General features: G+C 38.6%; 1 protein-coding gene across 2 annotated transcripts in view; it reads right to left on the bottom strand.

Moving 5' to 3' along the window:
• Nucleotides 1–23,157, bottom strand: part of KIF4A (kinesin family member 4A) — a 197,438-nt gene that overhangs the window by 49,738 nt on the left and 124,543 nt on the right. For both annotated transcript variants that reach the window (XM_003412683.4, XM_064278511.1), the window contains 4 exons: nucleotides 22,938–23,082; nucleotides 22,027–22,137; nucleotides 7,518–7,601; nucleotides 3,561–3,674 (listed from right to left, as the gene is read on the bottom strand). In XM_003412683.4, the coding sequence (XP_003412731.3) occupies nucleotides 3,561–3,674; nucleotides 7,518–7,601; nucleotides 22,027–22,137; nucleotides 22,938–23,082 (454 nt within the window). The remainder of the gene's footprint in view (nucleotides 1–3,560; nucleotides 3,675–7,517; nucleotides 7,602–22,026; nucleotides 22,138–22,937; nucleotides 23,083–23,157) is intronic.

Here is a 23,157-nt window from a genome sequence, read left to right as displayed (position 1 = left end):
CAACAAACCTAAGATATCCTTCATCAGGTGAATGGATAAACAAACCGTGGCACATCCATATGATAAAACGATACTAAAAAAAAGGGGGGGGGGCACAAATTACTGATACATTTAATGTGGATGGATCTAAAATGCATTATGCCAAGTGAAAGAAGTCCTACTGTATGATTCCATCTATATGACAAAGGGAAAACTACAATGACAGAATAAAGATCAGCATTTGCCAAGGACCAAGGGTATAGGAGTTGATTACAAAGGGATATGGGGAATTTTAGGGGGTAATGGAACTATACTATGCCTTGATTGTGGTGGTAGTTATACAACTGTACATGTTGTCAAAACTCACAGAACTATGCAAAACAATTTACCTTAAAAAGCGTAAATATTACTGTATGTCAGTTACACTTTAACAAAATAAATTGGAAAAAAAGGTCATTTGCCACACTAATTGACTAAAAACAAACCATAATATCATCTCAATAAACAGAGAAAAAACTTAAAAAAAAATCCAACATCCATTCATGATAAAAAAAACTTTCAGTACAGTAGGAAGGGATGGGGAACTACTTCACCTGATAAAGGACATTTATGAAAAATCTACAGCTAATATCACACCTAATGGTAAAAGACTGAATGCTTTCCCCCTAAGACTGGGAACAAAGAAAGGATGTCCTCTGAATCCTATCCTATTCGGTATTGTACTGGAAATCCTAGCAAGTGTAATAAAGCAAGACAAATAAAAGGTATACAGAATGAAAAGGAGAAAAATAAAACTCTCCCTATTTATACATGACATGATCATCCATGTACAAAATCCTAACCAGTACCAGTTGTCGATAAGTCGATTCTGACTCATAGTGACCCCATGTGTGTCAGAGTAAAACTGTACTCCTTGGACTAATGGACCACAACTACCACAACCTCCACCAGACTGAAACCAGAACAACTAGATGGTGCCTGGTTACCACCACTGACTGCTCTGGCAGGAATTACAATAGAGGGTCCTGAACAGAGCTGAAGAAAAATGTAGAACAAAATTCAAATTCACAACAAAACAAACAAATGAACAAACAAAAAAACCCAGGCTTGGTAATCTGACAGGGACTGGAGAAACCCTGACAATATGGCCCTGGACACCCTTTTAACTCAGTACTGAAGTCACTCCTGAGGTTGACCCTTCAGCCAAAGATTAGACAGGTCTATAGGGCCAACGATAACACACACGAGGGACATGCTTCATAGTAACGGGCACACTAGCCCAAAAGCAAAGATGAGAAGGCAGGAAAGGACAGGAAAACTGGACAAATGGAACAGAGAACCTGGGGTGGAGAAGGGGAGAGTGTTGACACATCACAGGGTTGGCAACCAATGTCAGAAAACAATTTGTGTATTAACTGTTTAATGAGAAACTAATTTACTCTGTAAACTTTCACCTAAATCACAATTATAACAAAACTGTGCTCTACAGAGTTTTCATAAGTAGATTTCCAGGCCTTTCTTCCAAGGTGCCTCTGGGTGGACTTGAACCTCCAACGTTTTGGTTAGCAGCCGTGTTAACCATTTGCACTACCCTGAGACACAGAATCCTAAGAACTCATCGAAAAAGCTACAATAACCAACTATTGTGTTAATAAGCAAGGTTGCGGGATACAAGGCCAATATATAGAAATCAACTGTATTTTTATATACTAGCACCAAACAATTGGAAATTGAAATTAAAAATACCATTTCCATATCATAAAAATGAGAAATACTTAGGGATATATTTGACAAAAGATGTTCAACACCCGTACACTGAAAAGAAAACATTATAGAAATAAATTAAAGACCTAAATAAATGGAGAGATGTTCACAGATCAAAAGATGTAATATTGTTAAGATGTTAATTCTCCTCCATTTATCTATAGATTCTATGCAATCCTAATAAAAATCTCAGCAGGCTTTTTTGTAGAAATTGACAAGCTGATTCTAAAATTTAGATGGAAATGCAAAGGACCTAGTTTTCCCGAAGCAATTTTGAAAAAGAACAACTTTGGAGGACTTACACTATCTGCTTTCAAGATTTATTACAGTGCTACTGTAATTAAGACACACTGGTGTTGGCATAATGACAGACACGTAGATCAATGAAATAGAATCTAGAAATAGATCCGTACATGTATGAACAAAATTTTTTGACAAAATTGTCAAGGTGAAATGAATCAGAGACCTAAATGGGAAGCTTAAAACTATTTAACTTCTAGGAGAAAACTCAGGAGGAAATCTTACTGACCTTGGGTTTGACAAAGATTTTTTAAACAGGACACAAAAACCATGAAGTAGAAAAGAAAAAAACAACAGTAAACTGGATGGCATCAAAACTTAAAAGACTTGCTCTTCAAAAGATACTGTTACAAAATCAAAAGGTAAACCACGATTTGGAAGAAAATACTTGTAAAATATATGATTTCCTTGCTACATACACCTCTAATATATAAAGAATTCTAACTCAATAAGAAAAACAAATCAACTAAAAATGGGGAAAAGATTTTAATAGCTATTTCACCAAAGAAAATATAAATATGGCAATTATGCACATGAAAAGATGCTCAATATCATTAGTCACTAGGGAAATGAAAACCATAATGTGGTACCACTACCCACCCACTAGAATAGCTAAACTTTAAAAGACTGACTATACTATGTATTGGTGAGAATTGGCACCAACTGGAACCCTCAATGCTAAGCGTGTAAAAAGGTACAACCACTTTGGAAAACAGTTTGGCAGTATCTTAAAAAGTTAAAATTATACCTACCATACAAGCCAGCCATTCCACTCCTAGGTATCTCTACCCAAGAGAAATAAAAACATATGTCCACACACAAACTTGTATATAAATGTTCATAATGGCTTTATTTGTAATAGTCAAAGACAGGAAACAAGCCAAATGTCCATCAACAGGTATATCCATACAATGGACACTACTCAGCAATAAAAAGGAAAGAACTATTGGCATATGCAACAACATGGATGAATCTCAAAATACTTGTGCTGAGTGAAAGGAGCCAGAAAAAAGTACATACGGTAAGATTCTTTTTTTATAAAATTAAAAAAAATGAAAACTAATCTATAGTGACAGAAAGCAGATTGTCTAGAGATGGGACGTAGGGGGATGGGGGGGTTCGGAGGGAGAACCATTATAAAGGGGTACAAAAAAACTTTAGGCAATAATTGACAGTCATTATATTGATTGTGGCGATGCATTCATGGGTGTATGTATACATGTGTCAAAACTCATGAAATTGTACATTTTAAACACGTACAATTTATTGTATGTTGGCTACATTTCAATAGAGCTGTTAAAAAAATTAACTGTCCCTCAACAGGGTCATAGGGATAGAAAGGGTTCTCCACTCTTATCTTTAACAACAGTTCAAAGATATTAATACCTTTAGGAAATAAGACTTTCGGGTAGGTCTTCAGGTCTTTCAATGTTTTCTTCTAAACCAAAAGAAAGCTCTTTCCCATTTTTCCTATCCCCAACGTACAGAAGAGAAATAGTAGTCAAAGGTGTCCATACCTTCACTCGAGTTGCAGTGCTTTCCATTCCACGGCTCTGATTCTCTTTCCGCTTGTCTGCCACCTCCCGTTGTTTTTGGAGAGCATCCTTGAGACGCTTGTTGGCAGCTGCTGCCTAAATAAAAGCAGTACACAGTAATGTTGAACTGAGAGGTTAATAAAAAGAACATTCTAATTTCCAGCATATTAGTAAAGAAAAATAAAAAACTCCATGTGTCTGAGTTCCTGTAAGAACCAGATTTGTAAGTCTCCATTTATATAATACTGGTGAACTGTTTGGAGCCCTGGTGGCGCGGTGGTTAGGAGTTTGGCTGCTAACCAAAATGTTGGAAGTTCAAATACACCAGCAGCTCCTCGGAAACCCTCTGGGGCAGTTCTACTCTGTCCTATAGGGTCGCTATGAGTCAGAATTGACTCGATGGCAATGGGTTTGGTTTTTTAGGTTTTATATTATATGCGATTATTATATATTATTATTACATCACTTGCTGGCAATGGGTCTTTTACGGATTTTGGTGAACAGTTCGTGCTTTTGAGCCTAGGGGAGGTACACATTTCAAGGAAGTTCTTCAGACTGACAATGTCATATATCGATATTACTGTTTTGTAAAAACATATATAACACACCATTTGTCAATTCAACATTTTTCAGGTATACCATTTAGTGATATCAATTATATTAATCATGCTGTGCAATGACCATTCATATACTTTGTGTTTTTTGGAAAGAATAAAGCCCAATTTGATTTATTTTTATTATTTTTTTTTATTGTACTTTAGATGAAGGTTTACAGAACAAACTAGTTTCACATCTAACAGTTAGTGCACACATTGTTCTGTAACGTTGGTTAACAACCCCACGACATGTCAACACTCTCCCTTCTCATCCCTGGGTTCCCTATTACCAGCTTTCCTGTTCCCTCCTGCCTTCCAGTCCCTGCCCCAAGGCTGGTGCACCCCTTTAGTCTTGTTTTGTTCCATGGGCCTGTTCAATCTTTGGCTGAAGGGTGAACCTCAGGAGTGACCTCATTACTGAGCTGAAAGGGTGTCTGGGGTTTATACTCTCACGGTTTCTCCAGTCTCTGTCAAGCCAGCAAGTCTGGTCTTTCTTTTTGAGCTAGAATTTTGTTCTACATTTTTCTCCAGCTCTGTCCGGGGCCCTCTACTGTGATCCTTGTCAGAGCAGTCAGTGGTGGTAGCTGGGTACCATCTAGTTTTACTGGACTCAGCCCGGTGGAGGCTGTGGTAGATGTGGTCCATGAGTCCTTTGGACTAACCTTTCCCTTGTATCTTTAGTTTTGTTCATTCTTCCTTGCTCCTGAAGGGGTGAGACCTGTGGAGTTTCCTAGATGGCCTCTCACAGGAAAAGACCAATTTTAAAGAGTCCTTATTTGAATAGCACCATTCTTGTCAGGATTGTATCTACTTACAGTTTATGACATAAAAACAGATATCAAAGACTTAGGAATTATTGGTCAGGACAGCATCCCTGGTTTCTCAGGACACTGGCTCATTTAAGGGATACTACCTTGCCAGCTGTTATTCCATGTTCTGATTATTACATATATTTCTTCTCAGTTTGAGTTATGCCACATCAGCAAATGAAGGTCCTGAAAACTTGACTCCATCCACGTCATTAAGTTCAACTCTGGTTTGAGGAGGCAGCTCTTCCCCAGTCGTCTTTTGAGTGCCTTCCAACCTGGGGGGCTCATCTTCCAGCACTATATCAAACAATATCCTGCTGCTATTCTAAGGTTTTCACCAGCTAAATCTTTTCAGAAGTAGGCTGACGGGTCCTTCTTCCTAGTCTGTCTTAGTCTGGAAGCTCAGCGAAACCTGTCTTCATGGGTGACCCTGCTGGTACTTGAATACTGGCGGCATAGCTTCCAGCATCACAGCAACACGCAAGCCCCCACAGTATGACAAGCTGACAGACATGTGGGGGCTGACTTGAGAAGCCGGCTTGAGAAGACAAAGTAAAGTATTATGATGACATGTGCAAAGACCTGGAGGTAGAAAATCAAAAAGGAAGAACACGTTCTGCATTTGTCACACTGAAAGAACTGAAGAAAAAATTCAAGCCTTGAAGTGCAATACTGAAGGATTCTATGGGGAAAATATTAAACAATTCAGGGAGCATCAAAAGAAGATAGAAGGAATACACAGTCACTGTACCAAAAGGAATTGGTCGAGGTTCAACCATTTCAAGAGCATAAATCAATGGTACTGAGGGAGGAATTCCAGGCTGCACTGAAGGCTTTGGAGAAAAGCAACCCTCCAGGAATTGATGGAATACTGATTGAGATGTTTCAACAGATGTATGCAGCACTGGAAGTACTCACTCATCTATGCCAAGAAATCTGGAAGACAGCTACCTAGCCAATCGACTGGAAGAGATCTATATTTATGCCTATTCCCAAGAAAGGTGATCCCACCAAATGCAGAAATTATCGAACAATATCATTGATAACATATGCAAGTAAAATTTTGCTGAAGGTTATTCAAAAGTGGCTGCAGCAGTATATCAACAGGGAACTGCCAGAAATTCAAGCTGGATTCAAAAGAGGACGTGGAACCACGGATATCATTGCTGATATCAATGGATCCTGGCTGAAAGCAGAGAATACCAGAAAAATGTTTACCTGTGTTTTATTGACTATGCAGAGGCATTCGACTGTGTGGATCATAACAAATTATGGATAACATTGTGAAGAATGGGAATTCCAGAATACTTAATTGTGTTCATGAGGAACCTGTACACAGATCAAGAGGCAGTTGTTCGAACAGAACAAGAGTATATTGATTGGTTTAAAGTCAGGAAAGGTGTACGTCAGGGTTGTATCCTTTCACCATACCTATTCAATCTGTATGCTGAGCAAATAATCCAAGAAGCTGGACTATATGAAGAAGAACGGTCATCAGGTTTGGAGGAAGGCTCATTAAAAACCTGCGTTATGCAAATGACACAACCTTGTTTGTTGAAAGTGAAGAGGACTTGAAGCACTTACTGATGAAGATCAAAGACCACAAACTTCAGTAAGGATCACACCTCAATATAAACAAAAATCCTCCCAACTGGACCAATAAGCAACATCATGATAAATGGGGAAAAGATTGAAGTTGTCAAGGATTTCATTTTACTTAGATCCACAATCAACAGCCATGGAAGCAGCAGTCGAGAAATCAAAAGACGCATTGCATTGGGAAAATCTGCTGCAAAAGACCTCTTTAAAGTGTTGAAAAGCAAAGATGTCACCTTGAGGACTAAGGTGAGCTTGACCCAAGCCATGGTGTTTTCAATCGCCTCCTATGCACGTGAAAGCTGGACGATGAATAAAGAAGACCAAAGAAGAATTGACGCCTTTGAATTGTGGTGTTGGCGAGGAATATTGAAATACCATGGACTGCCGGAAAAACAAGCAAATCTGTCTTGGAAGAAGTACAACCAGAATGCTCCTTAGAAGCAAGAATGGCGAGATTACATCTCACATACTTTGGATATATTTTCATGGGGGATCAGTCCCTGGAGAAGGACATCATGCTTGGTAGAGGGTCAGCGAAAAAGAGGAAGACCCTCAATGAGATGGAATGATGCGGTGTCTGCAACAACGGGCTTAAACATAACAATTGTGAGGATGGTGCAAGACCAGGCAGTGTTTCATTCTGTTGTACATAGGGTCACTATGAGTCAGAACTGACTTGATGGGACCTAACAACAACAACAGCTTTGCCAGCAGGAGTGCTTGACTACTAACTAAAACTGGACAGTGATTTGAACCCACCCAGAGGCATCTCAGAAGAAAGGCCTGGTGATCTACTTCTGAAAGGTTACAGCCATTAAAAGTCTATGGCACACAGTTCTACTGACACACGTGGGGTCGCCATGAGTTGGAACTGACTTGATGGCAACTTGTAGCTGGTACTTAGCCAGCAGCTAAACCAGATTGGATTTCCTTACCTCCTCAGTTTTACGTCTGAGCACATTGGACTGTTTCTGGAAGTTTCTTTCAAGTTTGAGCAGTTCATATTGCCTCTTACGGTCCTAAGAAGAAAAAAGTCAAATTTTAATTGCTATACAACCAGTGGGTTAGTGGTTTTTATACAACCAGGAGGAAACCCTGGTGGTGTAGTGGTTAAGTGCTATGGCTGCTAACCAAGAGGTGAGCAGTTCAAATCCACCAGGCACTCCTGGGAAACTCTATGGCGCAGTTCTACTCTGTCCTATAGGGTCGCTATGAGTTGGAATTGACTTGACGGCAGTGGGTTTTTATACAAGCAGCTAAAATAAAACCTTATAATGTAACTGTATGAATAACTTCAAATATAAAAATCAGTACAAAGCCACTTACTATGAGGCGATCAGACATATCTCCACTCTCCAACCCCTTCACCAATTCTGACACCAGCTGTCCCTCCTACAGCACTCTCTACTTCTCTGCTGAGTTCAATAATCCGTTGCAATGGCCACACAAAACTCAAAGACCATACTTAACAGTTAAATGGTTTATTAAGGTAGTAACAGGTATGACAGCGATCAACAGGCTACAACTCAGAATGAGGAAGCATGAAAGCAGTCTGCCTTCTTCACTGCAGGACAGCTCTCTCAGATCCTCTAGACTGTGCAGGCTGCCTCTCAGCTCTGAGCATAGGCTCCTCTTGGCCCTGCCGCCTGTTACCACTAACTCTGCCACATGGTCCCTTCTGGGCCTCTTGGTGTCTTCAGTGCTACAGCCACTGACCCCATGTTGCAGCTCTTTTAGGAGGTTCCCTGCCTCTTCTCTCTCTGCTTCTTCCTGCTGCTTCTCCTCCTGCTTCTTGCTGTCTCAAAAACCTCTGTGGAGTTGGCTGTATCTATACACAAGCTCCTTGTCAATTTCAAGGCATGGCCCTCCCATCAGGGCCATGAACTGACCAATCCCCTCTCGGTAGGCCACAGACACTTCATTTTCAGTCTATAGTACTTCACTTGAATAGTATATTCATCAGTCTCTGCAAGGTGCATACCAATTACAGGGCAGGTTGTAGCTCAGAGCCAGAGAAAAAGTATCAAACCTCAAGGTGCTTACAGCTGTAAGGAAATGTCGATCAACCTGGACAAAAGTAACAACCCTTCTGGGGTTGGCAAAGGGCTAAGAGGAAAAATTTGTCAAGCTGTTTTTCTAAAAAAACAAGGCAAAAGGCCTTATTTCACCCCAGTAAGCAAAGATTCTTTCAAGACATCCTTGGCATGTGTTGTAGATTGAATTGTGTCTACCCAAAAGATATGGTGAAGTCTTAATCCCTGCACCTGTGAATATGACTTTGCTTGGGGAAATAGGATCTTTCTTTTAATACATTATCAGTTAAATCATATGGGAGTAGGGTGGGTTCTAGTCCTAATCCCTTCTCAGTTGTGTTTTATAGAAGGGGAGAACAGACATGAAGAGTCACACACACAGGGGAAAGGCAGACACTATGTGATGATGGAAGCAGATGCACCTATAATGGTAAAGATTCGATGGCAGCCACCAGAAACTAGGAGAGAGGTATGGAACAGTTCTCTCTCAAAGCCGCCAGAAGAAATAGATATGGCCGAGACCCTGGTTTGGACTTTTAGCCTCCAGTACTGTGAGAAGATAATTTATTGCTCTTTAAAGCCACCCACTTTGTGGTATTTTGTTATGGCAGCCCTAGAAAACTAAGACAACAAGTAAGGCCAAAATGAGCTGCCTTCATCTTCTCCTATCAGAGTTAAGAACTGATAGTTCTAGAAACCATGTGTGTGCGTATGGTGGGGGGCAGTTTTCTCTTTTGACTTACTGCTCTGTGGCCAAATTCTTGAAGCTTCAGTCATGAGTCAATTTTTAGAAACAATATCATAGCATGTGAAGCCTAAAAGGAACCTGAAAGATCATCTAATGAACAGTCCTCTCCACATAGGTAACTACTGATAGAACTGGGATTCAGGTCACCTTATAAATAGACTATTACTCTTTCCCCCTCAACCCTACCAGTCTATCCATCATAAGCTCCAGGAGACTGGCTAAAAGAAAGCCTACCATACAGTCAACCACCTATAAAATTAAGGGAACACACATTAAAGTAGAGGTTATTCATTCCTGACAGAACCAGCTTATTACTGAATATACCCTCTCTGCCTGGTAGCATAGTAGTTAAGTGCTATGGCTGCTAACCAAAAGGTCGGCAGTTCAAATCCGCCAGGCGCTCCTTGGAAACTCTAAGGGGCTGTTCTACTCTGTCCTATAGAGTCGCTATGAGTCGGAATCAACTCGATGGCAGTGGATTTTTTGGTTTTTTCGCCTAGAGATTAAAGACAAAGGACACCAAGAAACACAATGGGATATCATTTGCTTCGATTGAGCACACAAGATCTAACTGTTTTGATTTATTGGCTCCTTCCCTATTCTCTTAATCCATTATGCTGTTTCTGGCTTCACTTGCTCCTTATCCAATCTGGATAGCATGGTCAGTCATTTTAGTTGTGTCTTTGCCAGCATACTAGAACAATTCATTTTATTCAATCAATATATTTACTGGACCACCTGCTACATACAAGGGACTACCATGTGTCTGGAATACAGAGATAAACATGGCATTATTACTACTCTTACAGAATTTCAAACACCATGGAATAAAATTACAATAAAATATGACGTGTATTAGGATATGAGAAGTCTAGGGAATTAAAGAAATGCTGCCAGGAGTCTAACCCAGTCTAGTGATCAGAGAAAACCCAACACTCTTCTTCTCACCACCAAACTTCTTGAAAGAGGCATCTATGTTTTGAGCTTACAGTTGTCATTACTGCTCACTCGATAACCCTCCTGTACCGTATTTTTAATACAAATAATGCATGTCTTCTACATTTGTTTGCCCACTGTGCCCTCCCCATGTGAAGTATCTTCATAAGCATGACTATGGCAATTTTTTTTACATGTTGCTGTAAAAAAATTAGCATAGAATACTTACAAAAATACATCACAGGGGGAGGGTGCAGTGGACAAAAAAATGTAGAAGGCGTGCATTATTTGCGTAAAAATACACTCATCAGTTCTCATTACTCTCCTGAAATGATTTCCTATTTATTAAATGCAATGGTCTTTCACATTCCGTATCTTTTTTGACCCATCTCTTGGCATCAACACTCCCAAAAACCTTCCCACACCATCCTAATTCCTACTCTACAAATTTCATTTCATTCTTTTAATTTTCTTATACTATATTTTTACACACATAACGCATGCCTTCTGTGTGTTTGCTAGCCACATGGCAAACAAACACAGAAGGCACACATTACTTATGTAAAAAATACAGTATATGAAATAAAGAGGTTTTCTTCTTAATCTTCTTTTTCTATATATTCTCAGTCTCCATGATTTCATTATACCCATGGCTTCAATTTTCACCTCTATGCAGATAATTCCCTGCTACCTTCAGGCCCAACCTCTCTCTTGAAATCAAGGCTAACTATCCAATATCTTTTAGGTCTCTGCATCCCAAAAGTTATTCTCCTAAAACCAACGTCATTCCTAGAAACAGTTCTTTCCTCTGACTTTCAAAGTACTGAAAATGTTGGAGTAAATTTTTTTTTGAATTTTTATTGTGCTTGAAGTGAAAGTTTACAGCTAGGTCAGTCTCTCATACAAAAACTTATATACACCTTGCTATAAAAAATAAAATAAAATAAATTTTAAAAATTTTTAATTTTTTTATATACTCCTAGTTGCTCTCCCTCTAATGAGACAGCACACTCCTTCCCTCCACTCTCTATTTTCGCGTCCATTCCACCAGCTTCTGACCACCCTCTGCCCTCTCATCTCTTCTCCAGACAGGAGCTGCCCACGTAGTCTCAAGAAGCTCACTCTTCACCAGTATCATTTTCTTTTCCATAGTCCAACCTAATCCCTGTCTGAAGGGTTGGATTTGGGAATGGTTCCTGTCTTGGGCTAACAGAAGGTCTGGGAACCATGACATCCAGGGTCCTTTTAGTCTCAGTCAGACCATTAAGTCTGGTCTTTTTACAAGAGTTTGGGGTCTGCATCCCACTGCTCTCCTGCCCCCTCAGGGGTTCTCTGTTGTACTCCCTGTCAGGGCAGTCATCAGTTGTAGCCAGGCACCATCTCGTTCTTCTGGTCTCAGGCTGATGTAGTCTCTGGTTTATGTGGCCCTTTCTGTCTCTTGGGCTCATAATTACCTTGTGTCTTTGGTGTTCTTCATTCTCCTTTGCTCCAATTGGGTTGAGACCAATTGATGCATCTTAGATGGTCACTTGCTAGCATTTAAGATCCCAGACGCCACTCTCCACAAAGTGTGATGCAGAATGTTTTCTTAATAGATTTTACTATGCCTACTTTACTATGACATACTATGACCTAGATGTCCCCAAACCATGGTCCCCAAATCCCCGCCCCTGCTACGCTGGCCTTCGAAGCGTTCAGTTTATTCAGGAAACTTCTTTGCTTTTGGTTTAGTCCAGTTGTGCTGACCTCTCCTGTATTGTGTGTTGTCTTTCCCTTCACCTAAAATAGTTCTTATCTATTATCTAATTAGTGAAAACCTCTCTCCCTCTTTCCCTCCCAGCTCTCGTAACCATCAAAGAATATTTTTTTCTGTATTTAAACTATTTTTTCAAGTTCTTATAATAGTGGTCTCATACAATATATGTCCTTTTGCAATTGACTAATTTCACTCAGCATGATGCCTTCCAGATTCCTCCATGTCATGAAATGTTTCATGGATTCATCATTGTTCTTTATCCATGTATAGTATTCCATTGTGTGAATATACCATAATTTATTTATCCATTCATCTCTAAATGGCCACCCTGGTTACTTCCATCTTTTTGCTATTGTAAACAATGCTGCAGTGAATACGAGTGTGCATATACCTGTTCGTGTAAAGGCTCTTATTTCTCAAGGATATATTCCAAGGAGTGGGACTGCTGGATCGTATGGTAGTTCTATTTCTAGCTTTTTCGGGAAATGCCAAATTGATTTCCAAAGTGGTTGTACCATTTTACATTCCCACCAGCAGGGTATAAGTGTCCCAGTCTCTACACAACCTCAAAATGTTGGAGTAATTTTTGACACTTTCCTTTCTTCTTGTTTTGAAAGGCATATTTTGCATTTATTAACATTAAAATCATTAAACAAACGTTAATAATTGAGTGCTCACTATATGCCAGTCAATGTTCTAGCCAGTGGGGGTGCATAAGTGAACAAAACAAAGATCTCTGCCAATGTGGAGTACATATTCCTGTGGGATGTAAAGTTATCATCACTTTACAGATGTGTCTCTTTGCTTCTTGTTTTTTTATACAGTTTTTGAGATACAATTTACATAACGTATATTCACCTATTTAAAGTGTACAATTCAATGGATTTTAGTATATTCTGAGAGTTGATGCAACCATTACTACAATCAACTTTAGAACATTTTCATTATCCCAAAAAGAAACCCTGTATACTTTAGCTATCACCTCCAATTCCATCATCCCCACCCCTACCTCAAGCCAGGACTGGAAGGGGAAAACAAATGTTATAAAGTAGCTATTGGAACAATTGACAAAATTAGATTATGGAATGTAGATTTAAAGTATTTATGAGTGATAAATTTCTTGAATTTGATCATTGTACTGTGGACCAATAAACAACATCATGATAAATGGTAAAGAAATTGATGTTGTCAAAGTATTTGGATCAACAAATCAAAAAGGCCCATGGAAGCAGCAGTTAAGGAATTAAACAACATATTGCATTGGGTAAATCCGCTGCAAAAGATGTCTTTAAAATCTTAAAAAGCAAAGATGTCACTTCGATGACTAAGGTGTGCCTGACCCAAGCCATGGTATTTTCAATCAGCTCATACACAATATGAAAACTAGACAACGAAAAAGGAAGACAGAAGAAGAATTAACGCATTCGAATTGTGGTATTGGCAAAGAATGCTGAATATACCATGGACTGCCAGAAGAATGAACAAATCTTAAGAGGAAGTACAGCCAGAATGCTCCTTAGAAGCAAGGATGGCAAGACTTGTCTCACTTATTTTGGGCACATCAGCAGAAGGGGCCAATCTCTGGAAAAGGACATTATGTTTGGTAACATAAAGGGTCAGTGAAAAAGAGGGAGACCCTCAATGAGATGGACTGACACAGTGGCTGCAACAATGAGCTCAAACACAGAAACAACTGTGTGGTTGGCACAGGACCAGGCAACCTTTTGTTCTGTTATATATAAGGTTGCTATGAGTTGAGCTGACTCAACGGGATTTTCGTATGCTGATTTTGTATCCTGCAACCTGTGCTCATTTATAAGTTCTAATAGGCTAGTAGAGTCTGTGAGATTTCTTACATACAAGCTCATGTCATCCGCAGATAGTTTTCCTTCTTCCTTTCCAATCTGGATTAGAAATAAAGGGAATTATATAAATGCCCTTTATCAGCTTGAGGAAGTTCCCCTCTATTTTTAGTTTCTTGAGTGTTTTTTATCATGAAATGGTGTTGGATTTATAAAATGCTTTTTTCTGTGTCTATTGAGATGATCATGTGGTTTTCATCCTTTATTCTACTGCTGTGGTGTATGACATTAATTGCTTTTCAGATATTAAACGAACCTTGCATTTCTTGGATAAACCCCACTTGGTCATGGTCTATCATCCTTTTTATATGTTGCTGGATTCAGTTTGCTAGTATTTTGTTTAGAGTTTTTACATCTATGTTCATTAGAGATATTGGTCCATAATTTTCCTTTCTTGTGATGTCTTTGTTTGGTTTTGGTATTAGAGTAATGCTGGCCTCATAGATGAGTTAGGAAGTGTTCTCTTTGCTTTTATTTTTTGGAAGTTTTTCTGAAGAATTGCTATTATTTCTTCTTTAAATGTTTGACAGAACTCACCAATGAAGCCATCTGGGCTTGAGCTTTTCTTTGTGGGAAGTTTTAAAATTACGGATTTCATCTCGTTATAGGTCTATTCAGATTTTCTAATTCTTCTTGAGTCAATTTTAATAGTTTTTGTTTTTCCAAGAATTTGTCCATTTATGTTACTTAATTTGCTGACATTCCCTTATAATCCTTTCTTTTTTTTTTCTTCAAGACTCATAGTGATGTCCCCTCTTTTATTTCTAATTTTAGTCATCTCTCTCTCTCTTTTTTTTTTTTTTGGTAAATCTGCCTAAACATTTGACAGTATTGTTGATCCTTTCAAAGGACCAACTTTTGGTTTCATTTGTTTTCTCTAATGTTTTTCCATTCTCTATTTCATTAATTTGCACTCTAATTTTTATTATTTCCTTTTATCTGCCATCTTTGGGTTTAGTTTGCTCTTCTTTTCCAATGTCTTAAAGTGGTAGGTTATTGATTTGAGATCTTTTGATTTGAGATTCATTTTTAATATAGGTGTTTATAGCTTTAAGTTTCCCTCTAAGTACTGCTGTAGTTGCATCCTAAAAGATTTATTATGTTGTGTTTTGATTTTTATTCATCTTAAAGTATTTTCTAATTTTCCTTATAATTTCTTCTTTGATCCATTATTTAGAACTGTGTTGTTTAATATACACGTATTTGTGAATTTTCCACATTTCTTTCTGTTACCGATTTCTTATTTCATTCCATTGTGGTTGGAGAACATATTTTCTATGATTTTAATCCTTTTATGGCATAGCATATGGTCTATCCTGGAGAATGTTCCATGCGCACTTAAAAAGAATATGTATCCTGCTGTTGTTGGTTGAAGCATTCTATATATGTCTGTTAGTTCTAGTTAGTTTACAGAGAATACTTACAGGGAATAGTTAAAGGGAATACTATGAACAATTATATGCCAACAAATTACATAACCTAAACAGACGAATTCCTAGAAAGACAAAAACTACTGAAACCAACTCATGAAAAATAAAAAATCTGAATAAACCTATAACAAGAAATTGAATTAGTAATTTAGAAACTTCCCGAAAGCCTTTGATATCCTGGCTTATGTTCTGCCTAGTTATTCTACCCATTATTGAAAATGGGGTATTAAAGTCTCCAACTATTACTGCTGATTTGTCTGTCTCCCATCATTTTTGTGCATTTCTTTATGTGTTTTAGGGCTCTGTTGTTAAGTGTATACTATAATTGTTACACTTTCCTGATGGACTGACCATCTTATCATTACAAAACGTCTTTATCTCTAGTAACATTGTGTTTTTTGTTTGTTTTTTAAATTGTGCTTTAGATCAAAGTTTACAGCTCAAGTTAATTTCTCATACAAAAATTTATACACATATTGTTTTGTGACACTAGTTGCAATCCCCACAATGTGACAGTACACTCCCATTTCCACCCCAGGTTCCCTGTGTCCATTTAACTGGTTCCTGTCCCTTCCTGCCTTCTCATCCTGCCTCGGGACAGAAGCCGCCCATTTGTTCTCACGTATCTGATTGAACTGAGAAGCACACTCCTCAAATGTATTATTTTTTGTTTTATAGTCCTGTCTAATCTTTGCCTGAAGAGTGGGCTTCGGGAATGGGTTTCAGTTCTGGGTTAACAGAGCATCTGGGGGCCATAGTTTTGGGGGTTCCTCCAGTCTGTGTCATATCATTAAGTCTGGTCTTTTTATGTGAATCTGAGGTCTGCTCCACACTTTTCTCCCACCCTGTCTGGGTCTCTCTATTTTTTTCCTTGTCAGGGAGGTCATTGGTGGTACCTGGGCACCATCTAGTTCTTCTGGTCTCAGGCTGGTGGAGTCTCTGGTTTATGTGGTCCTTTAGTCTCTCGGGCTAACATTTTCCTTGCGTCTTTGGTGTTCTTCATTCTCCTTTGCTCCAAGTGGGATGAGACCAACAGATGTATCTTAGATGGCTGCTTGCAAGCTTTTAAGACCCCAAATGCCACTCACCAAAGTGGGATGCAAAACATTTTCTTAATAAACTTTGTTATGCCAATTGACCTAGACATCCCCCGAAACTATTGCCCCCAGGCCCTGGCCCCAGTTACTCTGTCCCTCAAAGTGTTTGGATGTGTCATAAAACTTCTCAGCTTTTGTTCTGGTCCAGTTGCGCTGACTTTCCCTACATTGTATGTTGTTCCTTCCCTTCACTGAAGTTGATCCTTGTCTACTATCTAGTGACTTCCCTTCCCCTTCCCTCCTCACCCTTTTAACCATCAAAGAATTCTTTTTTCTGGGTTTAAACTTTTTCTTGAGTTCTTATAATAGTGGTCTCATACAATATTTGTCCTTTTGTGACTAATTTCACTCAGCATAATGCCCTCCAGATTCATCCATATTGTGAGATGTTTCCCAGACTCATCATTGTTCTTTATTGTTACACAGTACTCCATTGTGTGAATGTATCATAATTTCTTTATCCATTTGTCTGCTGATGGGCACCTAGGTTGTTTCCACCTTTTTGCTATTGTGAACAATGCTGCAATGAACATGGGTGTGCATATTGTCTATTCATGTGATGGCTCTTATTTCTTTAGGATACATTCCTAGGAGTGGGACTGCTGGATGATATGGTACTTCTATTTCTATCTTTTTAAGGAAGTGCAAAATCATTTCCCAAAGTGGTTGTAGTATTTTACATTCCCACCAGCAGTGCGTAAGTGTTCCAATCTCTCCACAACCTCTCCAACATTTATTATTTTGTGTTTTTTGGATTAGTGCTAGCCTTGTTGGGGTGAGATGGTATATCATTGTAGTTTTGATTTGCATTTCTCTGATGGCTAACGATCATAAGCATTTCCCTCATGTGTCTGTTAGCCACCTGAATGGGTTCTTTGGTGAAGTGTCTGTTCATATGCTTTGCCTATTTTTTAATTGGAAAATTTGTCTTTTTGTTGTAGAGGTGTTGCAGTATCTTGAAGTTTCTAAAGATTAGACTCTTATCAGATATGTCATGGCCCAAAATATTTTTCCCTGTCTGTAGGTTCTCTTTTAACTCTTTTGGTGAAGTCTCTTGATGAGCCTAAGTGTTCGATTTTTAGGAGCGCCCAGTCATCTAGTTTCCCTTCTAAGATTTGTGCATTTTTAGTTATGATTTGTATACTAATTATGCCATGTATTAGGGCTCTTAGCATTGTCCCTACTGTTTCTTCTATGATCTTTACCGTTTTAGATTTTACGTTTAGGTCTCTGATCCATTTTGAGTTAGTTTTTGTGCATGGCGTGAGGTATGGTTCTGTTTCATTTTTCTGCAGATGAATATCCAGTTATGCCAGCACTATTTGTTAAAGAAGCTGTCTTTTTCCCATTTAACAAACATTGGGCCTTCGTCAAATATCGGCTGCTCATAGGTGGATGGATTTATGTCTGGGTTCTCACTTCTGTTCCACTGATCTACGTGTCTGTTGTTGTACCAGTAGCAGGCCGTTTTGACTACCGTAGTAGTGTAATAGGTTCTAAAATCAGGTAGTGTGAGGACTCCCACTTTGTTCTTCCCCTTCAGTAATGCTTTACTTATCGAGGGCCTTGACATTTTGTGTTTTAAAATCTATTTTGTCTTACATTAGTATAGCTACTTCAGCTCTTTTACGGTTGATATTTACATGATAAATCTTTTCCCACCCTTTTTCTTTCAACTTATTTGTATCTTTGAGTCTAATGTGTGTTTCTTGTAGACAGCATATAGTAGGATCTTGTTCTTTTTTTTTTAATCCAGTCTGATAATCTGTCTTTTGATTAGATTGTTTAATTCAATCATTTAATATTATTATTGATATGGTTGGGTTTATGTCTTCAAGCTTACTTTTCACTTTCTATGTCTCATGTTTTTTTATTTCTGTTTCCTTTACTGCTTTCTTTGCATTAAGTGAGTATTTTCTAATGTAACATATTAATTCCTTTAATGATTATCTCACTATATTTTTGAGTTATTTTCTTAGTGATTGCTCTAGTGCTTAAACATCTTAACTTACCGGAATTGACTTCGGACTTATTATTAACTTAATTCCAGTGAGATATAGAAATGTTACTCTTATATAGCTCTATTCACTCTTCCCCTTTTATGTTCTATTATTGTAATGCATATTACATCTATATGTAACCCCGAAATACACTGTTATTATTATTAGTTTATATAATGTATGTCTTTCAAATAAGCTGAGAAAAGAAAAGAGAGCCAATTATGTATTTATTGAGTTTGTTATACTAACCTTCTTATTTACTACTTCTGGTTCTCTTCATTTCTTCCTAAGGGTTCATGTTACCATTTCCTTACTCAATTACAGCTTTGCTCTGACCTATCTCCTTTGTGCTGTTATTGTCGAATATATTACATTTTTAGTTGTTACAGGACCATCGATATAATTATATATATATATATACATATACATATATACACACACACACATATATGCAATTGCTTTGTAAATCAGTCAAGAGAAGAAAGGAGAAGCAATTTGCAGTTATAACTCTCTTATAGAATTACCTACATAATTACCTTTATGACACGCTTTGGGTTTTTTTTTTCAGATTCAAATTATTGTCTGGTGGAACTTGTTTTCAGCTTGAAGACGCTTTAGTATTTCTTGCCAGGCAGGTCTGCTAACAACTAATTGGCTCGGCTTTTGTTTACCTCAGAATGTCTTTATTTTGCCTTCAGTTTTGGAAAAGCAGCTGTGCTGTATACGAGATTCTTGGTTGATGGTTTTTTACTTTCAGCATTTTGAAGCTGTTGTTCCACTACTTTCCGGCTGCCATTGTTTTTGATAAGAATTCAGCTGCCAGTTTTATTGGGGTTTCTGCCTTTGTCTTTGAATATTTTGACTATGATGTATCTGGGTGTGAATATCTTTGCATTTATCCTACTTGGAGTTCATCGAGCTTCTTGGATGTGTAGATTAATTTTTTTTTTCATCAAATTTGGGAAGTTTTTAGCTGTTGTATCTTTGAATATTTTTTTCTGCTCTGTTTCACTTGCTGCTCTCGTGGCGCTATCGGTCTCCTCTTAATTGTTGACTTCTAAAATTTCCATTGTTTTGATAGCACCTTTTGGCTTGAACTTCCCCAAGCTCTGTTCCAAATAAAGTTAGTCCCCTTAGGGAAAACTACATTCCTATGGCCTGCTTCTTCCCCTGGGCAGAACCTCTGTACCACTGCTCGGACCTGGGGGTAGGGACAGCAGCCAGCTTTTCCCGGAGTGATACTTGTTCTACAAGCAGGGTGCTGGGCAGGGGCAATATATCCTGTTCTTCTTGGTTTGCCTTTTGTGACATGGAACCTCCACCCTGTGATTACAGGGGGTAGGGCAATTAGGGCCCTAGTATTCCTGGCCTTCTTCCAGGGGTGGAGCCTCTGAGCTGGTGGGGGGTGAGGAGTGGGAGAAGGCTGTAGCTCAAATGCCACAGACTCTTGCTATCTTTAAAAAGAATTAGTAGATTTTCTTGAATAAATGTTTCTTCATTTGCTATATACCTGTAGGACAATTTTCAGATACTTTTTTAAAATTGTGGTGAAAATATATACATCAAAACATTTGCCAACACAGCTTCCACATTTACAATTCAATGACATTAAGTATATTTTTTATGTTGTGCCACCGTTATGGCTATACTTTTCCAAAATACTCCACCACCATGAACATAAATTCAATATCCCCCAAACAAAAACTCCCCCTCTCCCCCTCCCTTGCGCCCCTGATAACTATTAATAATCTTTGGTTTCAATGTATTTGCTTATTTCAAATAAGTGAAATCATACAGTATTTGTCCTTTTTTGACTGGCTGACTTCGCTTAGCATAATGTTTTCAAGGTTCATCCATGTTGTGGCATGCACCAGAACTTCAATTCTCTTTACGGCTGCAATAACATTCTGTTGTATGTATATACCACGTTTTGCTTATCCATTCATCTGTTGAAAAACATTTCGGTTGTTTCTACCTTTTGGCTATTGTGAAAAATGCTGCAATGAACACTGATGTACAGGTTTCTGTTTGCATTATTGCTTTCACTTCTTCTGGGTACATGCCTAGGACTGGGATTGCTGGGTCATAGGATAATCCTATGTTCAACTTTTTGAGGAACCGCCACAGTTTTCCACAGTGGCTGTTACCATTTTACATTCCCACCAGCAACGGATGAGTTTCTCCACAACCTCACCAACACTTGCTGTTTTCCATTTCCAGAGACATGTTTTTTTTTTACCAGAGACTTTAATAGTTGCTTTTATAAATTTCATGACTTGTTTGCCGGGGAGAACCAAATCGAAAACCAAACCCATTGCCATCGAGTCAATTCCAACCCACAGTGACCCTATAGGACAGAGAAGAACTGCCGTAATAGGTTTTCCAAGGCTGTAAATCTTTTTACGGAAGCAGACCTCCACATCTTTCTCCTGCAGAGAACTTTCAGTTAGCAGCTGAGCGCTTAACCACTGCACCACAAGGGCTCCTTTTTTCACTGGAGGGAGGGTCCAAGAAGCTCCTCATGCCATCATCCAGAAAAGTGCTTTTCCTTTCCTGTCTTCTTGCCCTAACACATCACACTCTGGCTAATTCTTGTAACATTTTCTCAAATCAATGTTCTTTTCAGTGTGCTTTCCAGGAATACCATTACCATGCTAATTCAGGCCTTTATTATCTTTCTGGATTATGCAAAATCTTCTTAATTTGATGTCTGGCCCCCAGTTTCTCCATACTTCAATTTGTTTTACACATTGCTCCTAGATATATCTTCCTAAAGGAATATTTTGCTGATATCGATTCATTTCTCAAAAACCTTAAAAATTTTGCACTAGTAACAAAAAAAAGTTCAAACTTCTTGGACCTTTAAAATCTAGCTTCCACTTGTCTTTCGAACTGAATCTTCTACTATCCTTCTTCCTACCTGGACCATTTGCCGTTCCTTGAACATGCCTAGAAAGCTGTGATCTCTGTGTCTTTGCTCCTGGTGTTCCTTCCGTCTGGAACACCTATATTTATCTCTATCAAAATCCCCCTGTTATTCAGGGTCTGTTCAGCTATCTTCATTCCAACTGGAAGTGTGCTTTCCTTTCTCTTAATTACTTAGGTATTTTATACCATTCTTAAACCCTAAATCTTTTTATTCCTTGTATTGGGGGAATCTGTGCTTATGGCTTACCTTCTCCTTTAGACAAGACATTCTTCAAGGACAGAGCTCATACACTACACACTTTCTATTTCCCATGATACCTAGTGGATAGTACCTTGCACATAAACCCAAAACCAAACCCACTGCTGTTGAGTTGATTCCAATTCATAGTAACCCTATAGGACAGAGTAGAAGTGCCATATAGGGCTTCCAAGGAGCAGCTGGTGGACTCAAACTGTCAACTTTTTGGTTAGCTGTCGAACTCTTAACCACGGCGCCACCAGGGCTCCTACCTTGCTAAACATTTAATAAATAGCTGTTGAATTCATAAACATGTTCTATCTTTTGAAGACCAGTTGTTTAAAGAGAAGCTTTAATGTTAGTCAGCCCAGAGAAGGGTTTATTACCTAGGCCTTTGAGGAGTTTTTGATACTTACACGTTCTTTTAACTGGATTACTTCTTTGTCTTTTTGTTGCTTCCACTGTCTAAACTTCTCAGCATCCTCTTTCATCTGACGCATTAACTGCACTCGCTGGTTTTTCATCACCTGTAAAAACCAAAATCAGTACACATATTTGTTATCTGCACTTTATTCTAGGTTGGTGTGAAGGTGAATAGACTTACCGTTGAGAGGGAAAAAAACTCAGAGCTAAGCTGAGAAGATCACCAACAGATTTTATGACTAGTTATCCAATACCCCTTGCTATGCTTGCCTTACACAGGGTTTCAAAGTATAGACTACACAAATGAACACTCTGAAAAAATAAAAGAAAAATTTAAGTATAAGCTACACCTAGCCCTCAATTCAATTCATTATATATAAATGAAATTTCAAGGGGCAGGATGTTGGGAAATATGTACTAAGCCTCAATGGCAAATCCAACTATTGTACCCTAGGGGTGTCAGTACAAGTGACCTGTAACCACCACTTCGCAAATGTCAGAAGTTGAACATTCAATAACTGAAAAATTACTTCTTTTTCCCTAGGTGTCTATCGTCTTGCTACTATCTTAAGAAATTATTTTACATTATCATGGAAGGTGGTCAGGATATCGCCACTAAATAATGAGGTGTCTTTGTCCTTTGGTTTCAGAGAGTCTAACATGAAACTGAACATTCCAGAGAGTCTAACATTAAACTGAATGTCAAAGCAGGGTTTCATTATTTAGACTCTGTCATACCAGCACAATGCTCTGTAAAACAGACATTTGTAGAGACTCTCACACTTGAAATGATGGCCCTGTCTGCTTCTTCCTCACTTGAAAACACCTCTGCAGAATAATTCTAAGTGGAACACCTATGTTTATAATTACCAATGAGGTAAATGCAAAGATGACAGTTTATTACCCGTATCTCCTGGTTCAGTTTGGAGACAGTATGCTCTGTGGATTCCTTCAGCTTCAGAAGTTTGGACTGTTCATTCAGTTTCTTCTTCAGATCGCCTATTTGACCCTCCAGCTCCTGGAGACGTTTGCGGCGACGCTCACTCAACCTAAACACAGATGCTGCGGGAATGAAGGCTCCCAAGGGCAAAGCCTGATATAATACTAGATTCCCAGTTCACAAC

The sequence above is a fragment of the Loxodonta africana genome, chromosome X (genome assembly GCF_030014295.1).
Source record: "Loxodonta africana isolate mLoxAfr1 chromosome X, mLoxAfr1.hap2, whole genome shotgun sequence".
Lineage (NCBI taxonomy): Eukaryota > Metazoa > Chordata > Mammalia > Proboscidea > Elephantidae > Loxodonta > Loxodonta africana.
This window is presented reverse-complemented; position numbering and strand designations above follow the sequence as displayed.